The 17,551-nt window shown below is 49.8% G+C and overlaps 1 protein-coding gene across 1 annotated transcript in view; it reads left to right on the plus strand.

Annotated features, from left to right (window-relative positions):
• The first annotated feature begins 12,647 nt into the window (after positions 1–12,647).
• LOC128696758 (probable ubiquitin carboxyl-terminal hydrolase MINDY-4) overlaps positions 12,648–17,551 on the plus strand; it is a 55,835-nt gene continuing 50,931 nt past the window's right edge. The window contains exon 1 of the mRNA XM_070094408.1: positions 12,648–12,785. Within this exon, the coding sequence (XP_069950509.1) occupies positions 12,648–12,785 (138 nt within the window). The remainder of the gene's footprint in view (positions 12,786–17,551) is intronic.

Here is a 17,551-nt window from a genome sequence, read left to right on the forward strand (position 1 = left end):
TCCCTTACCTTTCAAGCACCCTTCATTCCTCTATTCTTCTTCCCTCCCTCCTTGCATATTCATCTGTAGCCCTCCTTTCTTCACTTCATTCCTCAGTTAGCCACTCTGTCTCTCGTTTTCACTTTCCTCCTTTTCTCCCGGTTTATTCTATTACCTCACTTCAATATTTAACTCGTGTTATTTTGTCTTCTGCACTTTGTATCTTCACATCTACGTGTTGCTTTCTTTATTGTCTTCTCGCAGTTTATTAGAGGTGACCTCAGCCTCCACCACCATCATCTTCACTCACCTCTGTGAAGCAGTAAATATAGGGCAAGAGCCCCTCAAGGAAGGTTCCTTGATGTTGGTGAGGGGCTCTTGATTTAGGGAATTGGATCTGTGCTCCAGTTCCCCGAATTAAGCCTGATTGCCTTCCACATCCCCCCCCAGGCGCTGTATAATCCTCCGGGTTTAGCGCTTCCCCATGATTATAATAATAATAATAATAATAATAATAATAATAATAATAGGGCAAGAGTGTAGAATTCTATTGTTTTTGTTAAGAAGTACGAGATTCGTAGGTAATAGTAAGTCACTGGTAAAGACTTCATTTAGATTATGGCGTGCAGTTCTGATCCCCTTATTAAAGAATAGTTGTAAATATGCTGGAAGACAGAGAAGGATAACGATAGTTGATCTCTTGTATTGGCAGTCTTTCCCACGAAGATATGTTGAAAGCGCAGAACTTGGGAGGCATAGGATAGGTAAAAACTAAATACATGTACAAATAGACAATAGAAATAAAAGGTATGTAAGGTTCTAAAAATATAAAACTAAAATAAATCTCGCAGCAATGAGCTCAAGTTAAATTCAGATTTAGAATGCAAATAGGAAAGCAGTGTGTGTGGTAATAGTTATTGATGAGTGGAAAAAGCTGGCAAGTAGCGCCACTGATACGAGTGGGTAGCGCTAACAGTGAGGCACAGTGGGAATGGTTGCGAGTGAGCCTGGACCAGTAGATTTGGTGCAGTGCTCTGTTCTTGTGTAACATTCTGTGGTCGAGTGCCTTGTCTTCGTCGAATAAGAGGAAGCCCGTCATTGAGGTGACGCAGGTGCTGAGCTGGCAAGAGTCCTTCAAGAAAAATAATGAGTGATGGAGTGAGTTAGGTATATTATGGCTTGCTTTCCTCAGCTGCCTGGCGGGATGTTATTGCTGGTTCAGGAAGCCAGAGTGGCGGAGGAATGTGTCAGGGAAATGAAGTGTGTCATGACTGTGAGGGAAGTGTCAGAGGTGACACGGAGAGAATAGGTGAGGTGAGGGGGGGGAATTGTACCGTATTGGGTTGTAAAGGGAAAGCAGACGAAGTGGAGATGTGAAAAAGTGACATGATTTAAAGAGATGAAGTGAAGGAAGACAAAAGGAAAGAATATAAGAGGTAAGAAGGGTCGTAATTGACTGTAGGCAATTAAGGTAAAAGAGATCAATTGTGTAATAATTCTAGATGGAGTAACAGTGAAAGGAAGAAGTTCCTTTACCTAGAAGACTGGAGCATCGTAGTCACGAATACATTTAAGTATCGTCTTGCAAAATACACACAGTTGTGGATGTTGAATAACTCACTGATCCTGACCATGAGCTTGACATGAACCCTGGTGTTTCACAGAGGTCTGGTCAGACCTGACATCCCTGGGGTCTGGCCAGGAATGATCCCTGGAGTCTGGCCAGGAATGATCCCTGGAGTTCCACAGGGGTCTAGCCCTCTACCGGTAAAGGGCTCTTGATCCACAGAACTGAAGCTTCTTTACCCTTCCTCATCAAACTTGATTACCTCCAGTTTTCCAGGCGCTATGAATTTACGGTTATATCTCATAAATATAATATTCACCCCGTGCATACATACGAACAGCGAGCTTTATTTAGCTCCACTTAAGTCTGTTCACTCGAGACATGAATAATACGAGACATTGTTAAGGTATAAGAGATCCTCTTGTCCTATCTGCTGAACACATAAGAGGAATAACTGAGTGCATGATGAAGGGTTTGTGGAGGTTGAGAATCAAGAAAAAGCTGCACGAGTTGGAGGATGCTGGAAGTGTGTAAAAGGAAGTTAAAACTGCGACATAAAAGAGCAAAGTGGCGAGAGTAAGCAGAAGACGTGGAAATGAGAGCTTGGTCGTCAGGTTGGAAGGAACGAAAATGTAGGAAGAATGTGTTAAGGTATCTGGGAGTGGGTGTGTCGGCAGATGAATCTGTGAGTACATGGGGGTATATGAGGAAAAGAAATAGCAGAGGACCTAGAAGTCAACACCGAAGCTATGTGCTAAGAAGAACTAAGTGTAAGAGTCAATGATTGCAAAGCAAGTGGTTCACTCCCTCCGGTCACCTCTGGTGAGTCTGATCGTTAGTTTTCCAGAAAGATAAGTTTAATATTACCAAAACATATTCCTAAATTAGCAAATAAGGGGCCACACAGCCTAATAAAGTTTACTAGGCTACACAAGCGCTGAAAGTTTGAGATCGATTTGAAGAGGCTTTTTCAAGTTACTGTATCACAAAAAAAAAAAAAAAAACAGCGCATCGCTGGTAGAAGAAAAACTGTTGGAGCCACTAGTTATTCTTTCAAAAGATACCTAATTATGATCCTAATGAATGTCGGAAATCGAAGAGCCTCGTAAATCCTCAATAAGAAGCCAATAAAGACCTTGTAATAAGTAACTTCTATTTCTTTTTTTTTTTACGTTTGGCGAAACTTAATTTTTGTTGTTGTCAACCTTATGTTCAGGATGCTTTTTTATTTCAGCTTTTTAAAACACATTTGATCTATAGCTGGTGCGGAAACTGGTGGAGACGAGATTACACTTCCCAGTTCCCAGAGGCTGTTAATGTTGATTCTCGACAGTGATGATGATGGAATAGTTCCCGGGGTAGGCACCAGGTGGCGGAGGCTCGCCGCACTAACTTGCAACTTTCTTATTATATCCTTATGTGTGTATTCCCCCCGCCTGTCCTCTAGTTTAAAAGTTTTCAATAAGTTTCAACATTAATTCGCGGAAGCGTCAAGACGTAGTTTAATTACTATGGTAAGAGGGCCCTGCAGCTGGCTCATGGAAAATCAATGGGGCTATTGCTCCACTTTTTTTTATGGCTGTGTCGGCTAATGTCCTCAGAGTTTCTGATGTTGATTGCCCTTGATGTTCTCGTGTGTCGTGGTGAGTGTTCTCGCTTGTCCTTGAATTTTTTTTTTAGTTTTCCTCGTGGGTCTTTAGGAGTCCCGGTTTGCCCTTGAAGCCTGGGGTGTCCTTGAAGTTCTTTGGTATTTGCAGGATGCCTAGATGCCAGTCTATAGGCTCGGTAAGAAGTATAAAATATTCATAATTTAGGCCTGGCTCTAACAATAGTATTATTATAGTCTTCGCTGTACTGGATATCTCATATTTCGGGGCCTGGCTGTATTAAACACCTGCTCTTCTTAACCCCTGTATGACCTCACGTCATACACTCGCTGGAAAATGACATGTAGTAGTACTAGTAGTTGGCCTAAATATTTGTAAAAAAAAAAAATAAGTTTTCTCTCCAAAATCTGTTGTGAATCATTTAGAAAACTTATTCTGAGACGTATCTTTTTTTTATTATTATTCATCTTCTCATCTGTTCATTTTCTTTAGTTCATCATTTTCTTCTCAGCTCCTTTTCAGTCAGTCTTTCTGTTCTTTTTACCTTTCTTGGCAGCCAAGACGTTAGAGGAGAGGCCATCATCCAGAGAAAATTGAGAGGAATCCTTAGGAAAATGTATGAGACTGTCCTGAGAATCAAAGAGAGAGAGAGAGAGAGAGAGAGAGAGAGAGAGAGAGAGAGAGAGAGAGAGAGAGAGCAAAAACTCTGCCGAAATTCGAGAGAAGAATGTTAAGAAAATTGAGAGGGAGGATGTGAAGATAATGACCCCGAGTGTCAATAGTGGCAGTGTGGGAAGCTGTGATGTTGGTGACTGTGGAACGTTGTTGGGGTGTGAGGGAGATTTTGGTGACTGTGGAACGTTGTTGGGGTGTGAGGGAGATGTTGGTGACTGCGGAACGTTGTTGGGGTGTGAGGGAGATGTTGGTGACTGGAACGTTGTTGGGGTGTGAGGGAGATGTTGGTGACTGTTGAACGTTGTTGGGGTGTGAGGGAGATGTTGGTGACTGTGGAACGTTGTTGGGGTGTGAGGGAGATGTTGGTGACTGCGGAACGTTGTTGGGGTGTGAGGGAGATGTTGGTGACTGGAACGTTGTTGGGGTGTGAGGGAGATGTTGGTGACTGCGGAACGTTGTTGGGGTGTGAGGGAGATGTTGGTGACTGTGGAACGTTGTTGGGGTGTGAGGGAGATGTTGGTGACTGTGGAACGTTGTTGGGGTGTGAGGGAGATGTTGGTGACTGCGGAACGTTGTTGGGGTGTGAGAGAGATGTTGGTGACTGTGGAACGTTGTTGGGGTGTGAGGGAGATGGTGACTGTGGAACGTTGTTGGGGCATGAGGGAGATGTTGGTGACTGGAACATTGTTGGGGTGTGAGGGAGATGGTGACTCTGGAACGTTGTTGGAGCCAGACTGAAATATTGTGGAACGTTGTTAAATAATACATAAAGGGCTACATATTGAAAAACATTAAATGGGAAAATAAGAATTGTCACAAGAACTGTAACAATGTGTACTGGTAAAAATACGAGAACATGTAGACAATTTTCTTTAAAATCATTGATGATAAGTTGTTAAAACGTATATCTGGGAATTTTTTTTTTAAGTAGAGTGAGTGTGGGGATCCGAGGTACAGTAAACACAATGAGTGACTGTTGGCATTTATGGAATTGTGAATAAAGTTGATATATTGCAAAGAAAAATATATTTGGGAAAATATATGAAAAAAAAAAAAACAGAAATTTGAGGATTTTTTTATTGACAGTTATTTAAAAACAAATTTAGCGATATTTTTATATTTTTTAGCATATTGGTAAGAATTTTATTATAGTTGGTGAGAAACATCAAGGTCTCTGGTAGGAATTTTATTATAGTTGGTGAGAAACATCAAGGTCTCTGGTAGGAATTTTATTATAGTTGGTGAGAAACATCAAGGTCTCTGGTAGGAATTTTATTGTAGTTGGTGAGAAACATCAAGGTCTCTACTGACCTTGATGAAGACCAAGTCTTTTTCTCAAGGTCAAGTTACTCATGTTACCGAACTGTCTTGAGTAAACACTGATGAAACTCAGAGATGAATGTGAGGGTGGGAGTGGGTGTTCCAGGGTGGGTGTGGGTGTTCCAGGGTGGGAGTGGGTATTCCAGGGTGGGTGTGGGTGTAGGAACTGTTGTTCCAGGGTGAGTGTAGGAACTGTTGTTCCAGGGTGGGTGTAGGAACTGTTGTTCCAGGGTGGGTGTAGGAACTGTTGTTCCAGGGTGGGTGTAGGATCGGTTGTTCCAGTGTGGGTGTAGGAACTGTTGTTCCAGGGTGGGTGTAGGAACGGTTGTTCCAGGGTGGGTGCAGGAACGGTTCCAGGGTGGGTGCAGGAACGGTTCCAGTGTGGGTGTAGCAACTGTTGTTCCAGGGTGGGTGTAGGAACGGTTGTTCCAGGGTGGGTGTAAGAACGGTTCCAGGGTGAGTGTAGGAACTGTTGTTCCAGGGTGGGTGTAGGAACTGTTGTTCCAGGGTGGGTGTAGGAACTGTTGTTCCAGGGTGGGTGTAGGAACTGTTGTTCAAGGGTGGGTGTAGGAACGGTTGTTCCAGTGTGGGTGTAGGAACTGTTATTCCAGGGTGGGTGTAGGAACGGTTGTTCCAGGGTGGGTGTAAGAACGGTTGTTCCAGGGTGGGTGTAGGAACGGTTGTTCCAGTGTGGGTGTAGGAACTGTTGTTCCAGGGTGGGTGTAGGAACGGTTGTTCCAGGGTGGGTGTAAGAACGGTTCCAGGGTGGGTGTAGGAACGGTTGTTCCAGGGTGGGTGTAGGAACGGTTGTTCCAGTGTGGGTGTAGGAACTGTTCCAGGGTGAGTGTAGGAACGGTTGTTCCAGGGTGGGTGTAGCTGTTCCAGGGTGGGTGTAGGAACGGTTGTTCCAGGGTGGGTGTAGGAACGGTTGTTCCAGGGTGGGTGTAGGAACGGTTGTTCCAGGGTGGGTGTAGGAACTGTTGTTCCAGGGTGGGTGTAGGAACTGTTGTTCCAGGGTGGGTGTTGGAACGGTTGTTCCAGTGTGGGTGTAGGAACTGTTGTTCCAGGGTGGGTGTAGGAACGGTTGTTCCAGGGTGGGTGTAAGAACGGTTGTTCCAGGGTGGGTGTAGGAACGGTTCCAGGGTGGGTGTAGGAACTGTTGTTCGAGGGTGAGTGTAGGAACGGTTGTTCAAGGGTGGGTGTACGAACAGTTGTTCCAGGGTGGATGTAGGAACCGTTGCTCCAGGGTGGGTGTAGCTGTTGTTCCAGGGTGGGTGTAGGAACGGTTGTTCCAGTGTGGGTGTAGGAACTGTTGTTCCAGGGTGGGTGTAGGAACGGTTGTTCCAGGGTGGGTGTAAGAACGGTTGTTCCAGGGTGGGTGTAGGAACGGTTCCAGGGTGGGTGTAGGAACTGTTGTTCAAGGGTGGGTGTAGAAACTGTTGTTCCAGGAGGGTGTAGGAACGGTTGTTCCAGGGTGGGTTTAGGAACTGTTGTTCCAGGGTGGGTGTAGGAACTGTTGTTCCAGGGTGGGTGTAGGGGCTCTTGTTCCAGGGTGGGTGTAGGAACTGTTCCAGTGTAGGTGTAGGAACGGTTGTTCCAGGGTGGGTGTAGGATCGGTTGTTCCAGGGTGGATGTAGGAACGGCTGTTCCAGGGTGGGTGTAGGAACGGTTGTTCCAGGGTGGGTGTAGGAACGGTTCAAGGGTGGGCGTAGGAACTGTTGTTCTAGGGTGGGTGTAGGAACGGTTGTTCCAGGGTGGGTGTACGAACGGTTGTTCCAGGGTGGGTGTAGGAACTGTTGTTCCAGGGTGAGTGTAGGAGCTGTTGTTCCAGGGTGGGTGTAGGAACGGTTGTTCCAGGGTGGGTGTAGGAACGGATGTTCTAGGGTGGGTGTAGGAACGGTTGTTCCAGGGTGAATGTAAGGACGGTTGTTCCAGGGTGGGTGTAGGAACGGTTGTTCCAGGGTGGGTGTAGGAATGGTTCCAGGGTGGGTGTAGGGACTGTTGTTCCAGGGTGGGTGTAGGAACAGTTGTTCCAGGGTGGGTGTAGGAACGGTTGTTCCAGGGTGGGTGTAGGAACTGTTGTTCCAGGGTGGGTGTAGGAACGGTTGTTCCAGGGTGGGTGTAGGAACGGTTGTTCCAGTGTGGGTGTAGGAACTGTTCCAGGGGGGTGTAGGAACGGTTGTTCCAGGGTGGGTGTAGAACCTCTTGTTCCAGGGTGGGTGTAGGAACTGTTCCAGTGTAGGTGTAGGAACGGTTGTTCCAGGGTGGGTGTAGGAACGGTTGTTCCAGGGTGGGTGTAGGAACGGTTGTTCCAGTGTGGGTGTAGGAACGGTTGTTCCAGGGTGGGTGTAGGAACGGTTGTTCCAGGGTGGGTGTAGGAACGGTTGTTCCAGGGTAGGTGTAGGAATGGTTCCAGGGTGGGTGTAGGAACTGTTGTTCCAGGGTGGGTGTAGGAACGGTTGTTCCAGGGTGGGTGTAGGAACGGTTGTTCCAGGGTGGGTGTAGGAACTTGTTCAAGGGTGGGTGTAGGAATGGTTCCAGGGTGGGTGTAGGAACTTGTTTCAGGGTGGGTGTAGGAACGGTTGTTCCAGGGTGGGTGTAGGAACGGTTGTTCCAGGGTGGGCGTGGGAACGGTTGTTTCAGGGTGGGCGTGGGAACGGTTGTTCCAGGGTCGGTGTGGGAACGGTTGTTCCAGGGTGGGTGTGGGAAAGGTTGTTCCAGGGTGGGTGTAGGAACTGTTCCAGGGTGGGTATAGGAACGGTTGTTTCAGGGTGGGTGTAGGAACGGTTGTTCCAGGGTGGGTGTAGGAACGGTTCCAGGGTGGGTGGAGGAACGGTTGTTCCAGGGTGGGTGTAGGAACGGTTGTTCCAGGGCGGGTGTAGGAACTGTTCCAGGGCGGGTGTAGAAACGGTTGTTCCAGGGTGGGTGTAGGAACGGTTGTTCCAGGGTGGGTGCAGGAACGGTTCCAGGGTGGGTGCAGGAACGGTTCCAGTGTGGGTGTAGCAACTGTTGTTCCTGGGTGGGTGTAGGAACTGTTGTTCCAGGGTGGGTGTAGGAACTGTTGTTCCAGGGTGGGTGTAGGAACTGTTGTTCAAGGGTGGGTGTAGGAACGGTTGTTCCAGTGTGGGTGTAGGAACTGTTATTCCAGGGTGGGTGTAGGAACGGTTGTTCCAGGGTGGGTGTAAGAACGGTTGTTCCAGGGTGGGTGTAGGAACGGTTGTTCCAGTGTGGGTGTAGGAACTGTTCCAGGGTGGGTGTAGGAACGGTTGTTCCAGGGTGGGTGTAAGAACGGTTCCAGGGTGGGTGTAGGAACGGTTGTTCCAGGGTGGGTGTAGGAACGGTTGTTCCAGTGTGGGTGTAGGAACTGTTCCAGGGTGAGTGTAGGAACGGTTGTTCCAGGGTGGGTGTAGCTGTTGTTCCAGGGTGGGTGTAGGAACGGTTGTTCCAGGGTGGGTGTAGGAACGGTTGTTCCAGGGTGGGTGTAGGAACGGTTGTTCCAGGGTGGGTGTAGGAACTGTTCCAGGGTGGGTGTAGGAACTGTTGTTCCAGGGTGGGTGTTGGAACGGTTGTTCCAGTGTGGGTGTAGGAACTGTTGTTCCAGGGTGGGTGTAGGAACGGTTGTTCCAGGGTGGGTGTAAGAACGGTTGTTCCAGGGTGGGTGTAGGAACGGTTCCAGGGTGGGTGTAGGAACTGTTGTTCGAGGGTGAGTGTAGGAACGGTTGTTCAAGGGTGGGTGTACGAACAGTTGTTCCAGGGTGGATGTAGGAACTGTTGCTCCAGGGTGGGTGTAGCTGTTGTTCCAGGGTGGGTGTAGGAACGGTTGTTCCAGTGTGGGTGTAGGAACTGTTGTTCCAGGGTGGGTGTAGGAACGGTTGTTCCAGGGTGGGTGTAAGAACGGTTGTTCCAGGGTGGGTGTAGGAACGGTTCCAGGGTGGGTGTAGGAACTGTTGTTCAAGGGTGGGTGTAGAAACTGTTGTTCCAGGAGGGTGTAGGAACGGTTGTTCCAGGGTGGGTGTAGGAACTGTTGTTCCAGGGTGGGTGTAGGAACTGTTGTTCCAGGGTGGGTGTAGGGGCTCTTGTTCCAGGGTGGGTGTAGGAACTGTTCCAGTGTAGGTGTAGGAACGGTTGTTCCAGGGTGGGTGTAGGATCGGTTGTTCCAGGGTGGGTGTAGGAACGGTTGTTCCAGGGTGGGTGTAGGAACGGTTGTTCCATGGTGGGTGTAGGAACGGTTGTTCCAGGGTGGGTGTAGGAACGGTTCAAGGGTGGGCGTAGGAACTGTTGTTCAAGGGTGGGCGAAGGAACGGTTGTTCCAGGGTGGGTGTACGAACGGTTGTTCCAGGGTGGGTGTAGGAACTGTTGTTCCAGGGTGAGTGTAGGAGCTGTTGTTCCAGGGTGGGTGTAGGAACGGTTGTTCCAGGGTGGGTGTAGGAACGGATGTTCTAGGGTGGGTGTAGGAACGGTTGTTCCAGGGTGAATGTAAGGACGGTTGTTCCAGGGTGGGTGTAGGAACGGTTGTTCCAGGGTGGGTGTAGGAATGGTTCCAGGGTGGGTGTAGGGACTGTTGTTCCAGGGTGGGTGTAGGAACAGTTGTTCCAGGGTGGGTGTAGGAAAGTTGTTCAAGGGTGGGTGTAGGAACTGTTGTTCCGGGGTGGGTGTAGGAACGGTTGTTCCAGGGTGGGTGTAGGAACGGTTGTTCCAGTGTGGGTGTAGGAACTGTTCCAGGGGGGTGTAGGAACGGTTGTTCCAGGGTGGGTGTAGAACCTCTTGTTCCAGGGTGGGTGTAGGAACTGTTCCAGTGTAGGTGTAGGAACGGTTGTTCCAGGGTGGGTGTAGGAACGGTTGTTCCAGGGTGGGTGTAGGAACGGTTGTTCCAGTGTGGGTGTAGGAACGGTTGTTCCAGGGTGGGTGTAGGAACGGTTGTTCCAGGGTGGGTGTAGGAACGGTTGTTCCAGGGTAGGTGTAGGAATGGTTCCAGGGTGGGTGTAGGAACTGTTGTTACAGGGTGGGTGTAGGAACGGTTGTTCCAGGGTGGGTGTAGGAACGGTTGTTCCAGGGTGGGTGTAGGAACTTGTTCAAGGGTGGGTGTAGGAATGGTTCCAGGGTGGGTGTAGGAACTTGTTTCAGGGTGGGTGTAGGAACGGTTGTTCCAGGGTGGGTGTAGGAACGGTTGTTCCAGGGTGGGCGTGGGAACGGTTGTTTCAGGGTTGGGTCGTGGGAACGGTTGTTCCAGGGTGGGTGTGGGAAAGGTTGTTCCAGGGTGGGTGTAGGAACTGTTCCAGGGTGGGTATAGGACCGGTTGTTTCAGGGTGGGTGTAGGAACGGTTGTTCCAGGGTGGGTGTAGGAACGGTTCCAGGGTGGGTGTAGGAACGGTTGTTCCAGGGTGGGTGTAGGAACGGTTGTTCCAGGGCGGGTGTAGGAACTGTTCCAGGGCGGGTGTAGAAACGGTTGTTCCAGGGTGGGTGTAGGAACTGTTTTTCCAGGGTGGGTGTAGGAACGGTTGTTCCAGGGTGGGTGTAGGAACGTTTGTTCCAGGGCGGGTGTAGGAACTGTTCCAGGGCGGGTGTAGAAACGGTTCTTCCAGGGTGGGTGTAGGAACTGTTGTTCCAGGGTGGGTGTAGGAACGGTTGTTCCAGGGTGGGTGTAGGAACGGGTGTTCCAGGGTGGGTGTAGGAACGGTTGTTCCAGTGTGGGTGTAGGAACGGTTGTTCCAGGGTGGGTGTAGGAACGGTTGTTCCAAGGTGGGTGTAGGAACTGTTCCAGGGTGGATGTAGGAACTGTTGTTCCAGGGTGGGTGTAGGAACGGTTGTTCCAGGGTGGGTGTAGGAACGGTTGTTCCAGGGTGGGTGTAGGAACTGTTGTTCCAGGGTGGGTGTAGGAACGCTTGTTCCAGGGTGGGTGTAGGAACTGTTGTTTCAGGGTTGGTGTAGGAACTGTTCCAGGGTGGGTGTAGGAGCTGTTGTTCCAGTGTGGGTGTAGGAACGGTTGTTCCAGGGTGGGTGTAGAAACTGTTCCAGGGTGGGTGTAAGAAGGGTTGTTCCAGGGTGGGTGTAGGAACTGTTGTTTCAGGGTGGGTGTAGGAACTGTTCCAGGGTGGGTGTAGGAACTGTTGTTCCAATGTGGGTGTAGGAACGGTTGTTCCAGGGTGGGTGTAGGAACGGTTGTTCCATGGTGGGTGTAGGAACGGTTGTTCCAGGGTGGGTGTAGGAACGGTTGTTCCAGGGTGGGTGTAGGAACGGTTGTTCCAGGGTGGGTGTAGGAACTGTTTTTCCAGGGTGGGTGTAGGAACTGTTGTTCCAGGGTGGGTGTAGGAACTGTTGTTCCAGGGTGGGCGTGGGAACTGTTCCAGGGTGGGCGTGGGAACGGTTGTTCCAGGGTGGGTGTAGGAACTGTTGTTCCAGGGTGGGTGTAGGAGCTGTTGTTCCAGGGTGGGTGTAGGAACTGTTGTTCCAGGGTGGGTGTAGGAACGGTTGTTCCATGGTGGGTGTAGGAACGGTTGTTCCAGGGTGGGTGTAGGAACGGTTGTTCCAGGGTGAGTGTAGGAACGGTTCCAGGGTGGGTGTAGGAACGGTTGTTCCAGGGTGGGTGTAGGAACTGATGTTCCAGGGTGGGTGTAGGAACGGTTGTTCCAGGGTGGGTGTAGGAACGGTTGTTCCAGGGTGGGTGTAGGAACGGTTGTTCCAGGGTGGGTGTAGGAACTGTTGTTCCAGGGTGAGTGTAGGAACTGTTCCAGGGTGGGCGTGGGAACTGTTCCAGGGTGGGCGTGGGAACGGTTGTTCCAGGGTGCGCGTGAGAACGGTTGTTCCGGGGTGCGCGTGAGAACGGTTGTTCCAGGGTGCGCGTGAGAACGGTTGTTCCAGGGTGGGCGTGAGAACGGTTGTTCCAGGGTGGGCGTGAGAACGGTTGTTGCAGGGTGGGCGTGAGAACGGTTGTTCCAGGGTGCGCGTGAGAACGGTTGTTGCAGGGTGCGCGTGAGAACGGTTGTTCCAGGGTGCGCGTGAGAACGGTTGTTCCAGGGTGCGCGTGAGAACGGTTGTTCCAGGGTGGGCGTGAGAACGGTTGTTCCAGGGTGCGCGTGAGAACGGTTGTTCCAGGGTGGGCGTGAGAATGGTTGTTCCAGGGTGCGCGTGAGAACGGTTGTTTCAGGGTGCGCGTGAGAACGGTTGTTCCAGGGTGGGCGTGAGAACGGTTGTTCCAGGGTGCGCGTGAGAACGGTTGTTCCAGGGTGCGCGTGAGAACGGTTGTTCCAGGGTGCGCGTGAGAATGGTTGTTCCAGGGTGGGCGTGGGAACATTTGTCATGTTGTGCTGATCTTAGGTATTACATCATTTGGTGGAATATTGGGAAGTTTAAGATGAAAGAGGTAGAGTAGGGGAAAAAATGGGTCAGTGAGCTGGGGTAGCATAGGACAAGATAGGTTAGAAATAGACGTGGTTGTAAAGGATGAGGCAGAAGGATGGCTAAACAAGGCTTAGAGGAGGTTTATCAGAGGGTCACCTGAGATGGGTGGTATAAATGACCGTAATTATGGCTGGTGTAACACAAGCCAAGGAGGACAACAAATGGAGAATCTTGCATCAACACCCGTACCTGCCTCGCCCTCATCCACCATTATGTCTTGTCCTTTTATATTCATGTATGTAAGTGCATTATTTTGTTTTGTCTGTATGTATTTGTCTGATCTCCGCGTATATACAGGCATTAACCTCTCAAGTGACTTACCAGCCACGGTCTGGTGCCTGCCAGACGGTGCAGACAACAAGTCCCACAGCAAGAGTAGTTTCAGAGATCTGAAGATCTTTTATCATTATATTTACAAATGAAACTGTCTTTTACTTCTCCTTTCCATCGCCTCCCTCCTGCTCCTACCTTCACGTCTCTGTTTCTTCTCTCCAAATATTAGCCACTGACGTAGTCTACACGTGAAACTTAATGTTCTTTCATTACTTTAATGTTTTTGTGCACTAAACAGTTCAAAAGAATTACTTGATCGATTAATTAATTATTGAAACATCCAAGTGACGCCAGAAGTGACAGACAATAAATTCGTAATAAGGAATACGGGCTTAGGTTAGAAAAATTCTAAATTCTGATCCGGGTAAACTGAAAATATAGTGGAAGGGCCAGGTTTTATTGGATGATAGTCTCAAGCTCCTTATCTTGCATTTTGTGAGATGAAAGAAGAGACTTGCACGTGGATATTAGATGCTGATGGGAGGTATTTCAGATGCTGGTGCGAGATATTCGAGCATCTGGTGAGAAAGTTAGACTTTTAGGTGTAAATGAATGACTAAGATGTGTTTTGTAAATTTTTATAATATCAGTGATTATAATATCAGTAATTAATTGCCCGGATGTGAGACTCAATGTGAATGTTGGAGAGGGTGTGTGGAGCAGTGTGAATGTTGGATAGGGTGTGTGGGGCAGTGTGAATGTTGGATAGGGTGTGTGGGGCAGTGTGAATGTTGGAGAGGGTGTGTAGGGCAGTGTGAATGTTGGAGAGGGTGTGTGGAGCAGTGTGAATGTTGGAGAGGGTGTGTAGGGCAGTGTGAATGTTGGAGAGGGTGTGTGGGGCAGTGTGACTGTTGGATAGGGTGTGTGGAGCAGTGTGAATGTTGGATAGGGTGTGTGGGGCAGTGTGAATGTTGGAGAGGGTGTGTGGAGAAGTGTGAATGTTGGAGAGGGTGTGTGGAGCAGTGTGAGTGTTGGAGAGGGTGTGTGGAGAAGTGTGAATGTTGGAGAGGGTGTGTGGAGCAGTGTGAATGTTGGAGAGGGTGTGTGGAGCAGTGTGAATGTTGGAGAGGGTGTGTAGGGCAGTGTGAATGTTGGAGAGGGTGTGTGGGGCAGTGTGACTGTTGGAGAGGGTGTGTGGAGCAGTGTGAGTGTTGGAGAGGGTGTGTGGAGAAGTGTGAATGTTGGAGAGGGTGTGTGGAGCAGTGTGAATGTTGGAGAGGGTGTGTGGGGCAGTGTGAGTGTTGGAGAGGGTGTATGGAGCAGTGTGAATGTTGGAGAGGGTGTATGGAGCAGTGTGAATTTTGGAGAGGGTGTGTGGAGCAGTGTGAATGTTGGAGAGGGTGTGTGGGGCAGTGTGAATGTTGGAGAGGGTGTGTGGGGCAGTGTGAATGTTGGAGAGGGTGTGTGGGGCAGTGTGACTGTTGGAGAGGTGAATGTGGAGATGGAGCAGTGTGAATGTTGGAGAGGGTGTGTGGGGCAGTGTGAATGTTGGAGAGGAATGTTGTGTGTGGAGCAGTGTGAATGTTGGAGAGGGTGTGTGGAGCAGTGTGAATGTTGGAGAGGGTGTGTGGAGCAGTGTGAATGTTGGAGAGGGTGTGTGGGGCAGTGTGAGTGTTGGAGAGGGTGTGTGGAGCAGTGTGAATGTTGGAGAGGGTGTGTGGGGCAGTGTGAGTGTTGGAGAGGGTGTGTGGAGCAGTGTGAATGTTGGAGAGGGTGTGTGGAGCAGTGTGAATGTTGGAGAGGGTGTGTGGAGCAGTGTGAATGTTGGAGAGGGTGTGTGGAGCAGTGTGAATGTTGGAGAGGGTGTGTGGAGCAGTGTGAATGTTGGAGAGGGTGTGTGGAGCAGTGTGAATGTTGGAGAGGGTGTGTGGGGCAGTGTGAGTGTTGGAGAGGGTGTATGGAGCAGTGTGAGTGTTAGAGAGGGTGTGTAGAGCAGTGTGAATGTTGGAGAGGGTGTATGGAGCAGTGTGACTTTTGGAGAGGGTGTGTGGAGCAGTGTGAATGTTGGAGAGGGTGTGTGGGGCAGTGTGAATGTTGGAGAGGGTGTGTGGAGCAGTGTGAATGTTGGAGAGGGTGTGTGGAGCAGTGTGAATGTTGGAGAGGGTGTGTGGAGCAGTGTGAATGTTGGAGAGGGTGTGTGGAGCAGTGTGAATGTTGGAGAGGGTGTATGGAGCAGTGTGAATGTTGGAGAGGGTGTGTGGAGCAGTGTGAATGTTGGAGAGGGTGTGTGGGGCAGTGTGAATGTTGGAGAGGGTGTGTGGGGCAGTGTGAATGTTGGAGAGGGTGTGTAGAGCAGTGTGAATGTTGGAGAGGGTGTATGGAGCAGTGTGAATTTTGGAGAGGGTGTGTGGGGCAGTGTGAATGTTGGAGAGGGTGTGTGGGGCAGTGTGAATGTTGGAGAGGGTGTGTGGGGCAGTGTGAATGTTGGAGAGCCAGTGTGTGTTGGAGAGGGTGTGTGGGGCAGTGTGAATGTTGGAGAGGGTGTGTAGGGCAGTGTGAATGTTGGAGAGGGTGTGTGGAGCAGTGTGAATGTTGGAGAGGGTGTGTGGAGCAGTGTGAATGTTGGAGAGGGTGTGTGGGGCAGTGTGAATGTTGGAGAGGGTGTGTGGAGCAGTGTGAATGTTGGAGAGGGTGTGTGGAGCAGTGTGAATGTTGGAGAAGGGTGTGTTGTTGGAGAGGGTGTGTGGAGCAGTGTGAATGTTGGAGAGGGTGTGTGGGGCAGTGTGAATGTTGGAGAGGGTGTGTGGGGCAGTGTGAATGTTGGAGAGGGTGTGTAGGGCAGTGTGAATGTTGGAGAGGGTGTATGGAGCAGTGTGAATGTTGGAGAGGGTGTGTGGGGCAGTGTGAATGTTGGAGAGGGTGTGTGGGGCAGTGTGAATGTTGGAGAGGGTGTATGGAGCAGTGTGAATGTTGGAGAGGGTGTGTGGAGCAGTGTGAATGTTGGAGAGGGTGTGTGGGGCAGTGTGAATGTTGGAGAGGGTGTGTGGGGCAGTGTGAATGTTGGAGAGGGTGTGTGGGGCAGTGTGAATGTTGGAGAGGGTGTGTGGGGCAGTGTGACTGTTGGAGAGGGTGTGTGGAGCAGTGTGAGTGTTGGAGAGGGTGTGTGGAGAAGTGTGAATGTTGGAGAGGGTGTGTGGAGCAGTGTGAATGTTGGAGAGGGTGTGTGGGGCAGTGTGAATGTTGGAGAGGGTGTGTAGAGCAGTGTGAATGTTGGAGAGGGTGTATGGAGCAGTGTGAATTTTGGAGAGGGTGTGTGGAGCAGTGTGAATGTTGGAGAGGGTGTGTGGAGCAGTGTGAATATTGGAGAGGGTGTGTGTTGCAGTGTGAGTGTTGGAGAGGGTGTGTGAGACAGTGTGAGTGTTGGAGAGGGTGTATGGGGCAGTGTGAGTGTTGGAGAGGGTGTGTGGGGCAGTGTGAATGTTGGAGAGGGTGTGTGGGCCAGTGTGAGTGTTGGAGAGGGTGTGTGGGGCAGTGTGAATGTTGGAGAGGGTGTGTGGGGCAGTGTGAATTTTGGAGAGGGTGTGTGTTGCAGTGTGAGTGTTGGAGAGGGTTTGTGTTGCAGTGTGAGTGTTGGAGAGGGTGTGTGGAGCAGTGTGAGTGTTGGAGAGGGTGTGTGGAGCAGTGTGAGTGTTGGAGAGGGTGTGTGGAGCAGTGTGAGTGTTGGAGAGGGTGTGTAGAGCAGTGTGAGTGTTGGAGAGGGTGTGTGGAGCAGTGTGAATGTTGGAGAGGGTGTGTGGAGCAGTGTGAATGTTGGAGAGGGTGTGTGGAGCAGTGTGAATGTTGGAGAGGGTGTGTGGAGCAGTGTGAATGTTGGAGAGAGGGTGTGTGGAGCAGTGTGAATGTTGGAGAGGGTGTGTGGAGCAGTGTGAATGTTGGAGAGGGTGTGTGGAGCAGTGTGAATGTTGGAGAGGGTGTGTGGAGCAGTGTGAATGTTGGAGAGGGTGTGTGGAGCAGTGTGAATGTTGGAGAGGGTGTGTGGAGCAGTGTGAATGTTGGAGAGGGTGTGTGGAGCAGTGTGAATGTTGGAGAGGGTGTGTGGTAGTGATGGATGACAGAGACACTGTATTAAGTGTGGTGGGTCGTGGTTTATCTCGTGGAGTTGTGCAGTGTCTGTGTCAGTGTGAGGCGAGGGAGGCTGGGAGGAGGAAAAACATGAATATTAGTAGAAAATGTGTAGCGAAGGAGAAGAGAAGGTTAACGTAATTGATAGAGAGGAGGGAGGGAAGGAGGCTGAGGTCATGGTAAAACTATATAGATGTATGATGTGGGAACCATCTCCATAACGAGCGCCTTGATGCTGCTGAAGGGGCTCTTGATTCGAAAGAACGAAACCCCTCCGTTTCCTCGGATCAAATATTCTTTAGAAAGCTTTAACACTTGCTAGAGAACATGCTACTACAGTAAATAATGTAAGTGGGAGGTGTAATATACACAACCCGCACCAGCTGGCCACAAAACTGAACACAAATGATTTATATTAATTACAAATCCTGTATGCGCCAGACATGCAATTATTTAAGATCATAAAAACTTTTCCTCGCAGCCATTTGTAATGACAATGTACATTAAGCGCCTTACAGCAATTTATTCCGGTGTATCTAGCTTTTGTTTTTTTTTACCACATCGGCGGTCAAGGTAGGGGAAATCTAAATATGTTATGAATTAAAGAAGA

Source organism: Cherax quadricarinatus, chromosome 46 (genome assembly GCF_038502225.1).
Source record: "Cherax quadricarinatus isolate ZL_2023a chromosome 46, ASM3850222v1, whole genome shotgun sequence".
In the NCBI taxonomy this organism is placed as follows: Eukaryota; Metazoa; Arthropoda; class Malacostraca; order Decapoda; family Parastacidae; genus Cherax; species Cherax quadricarinatus.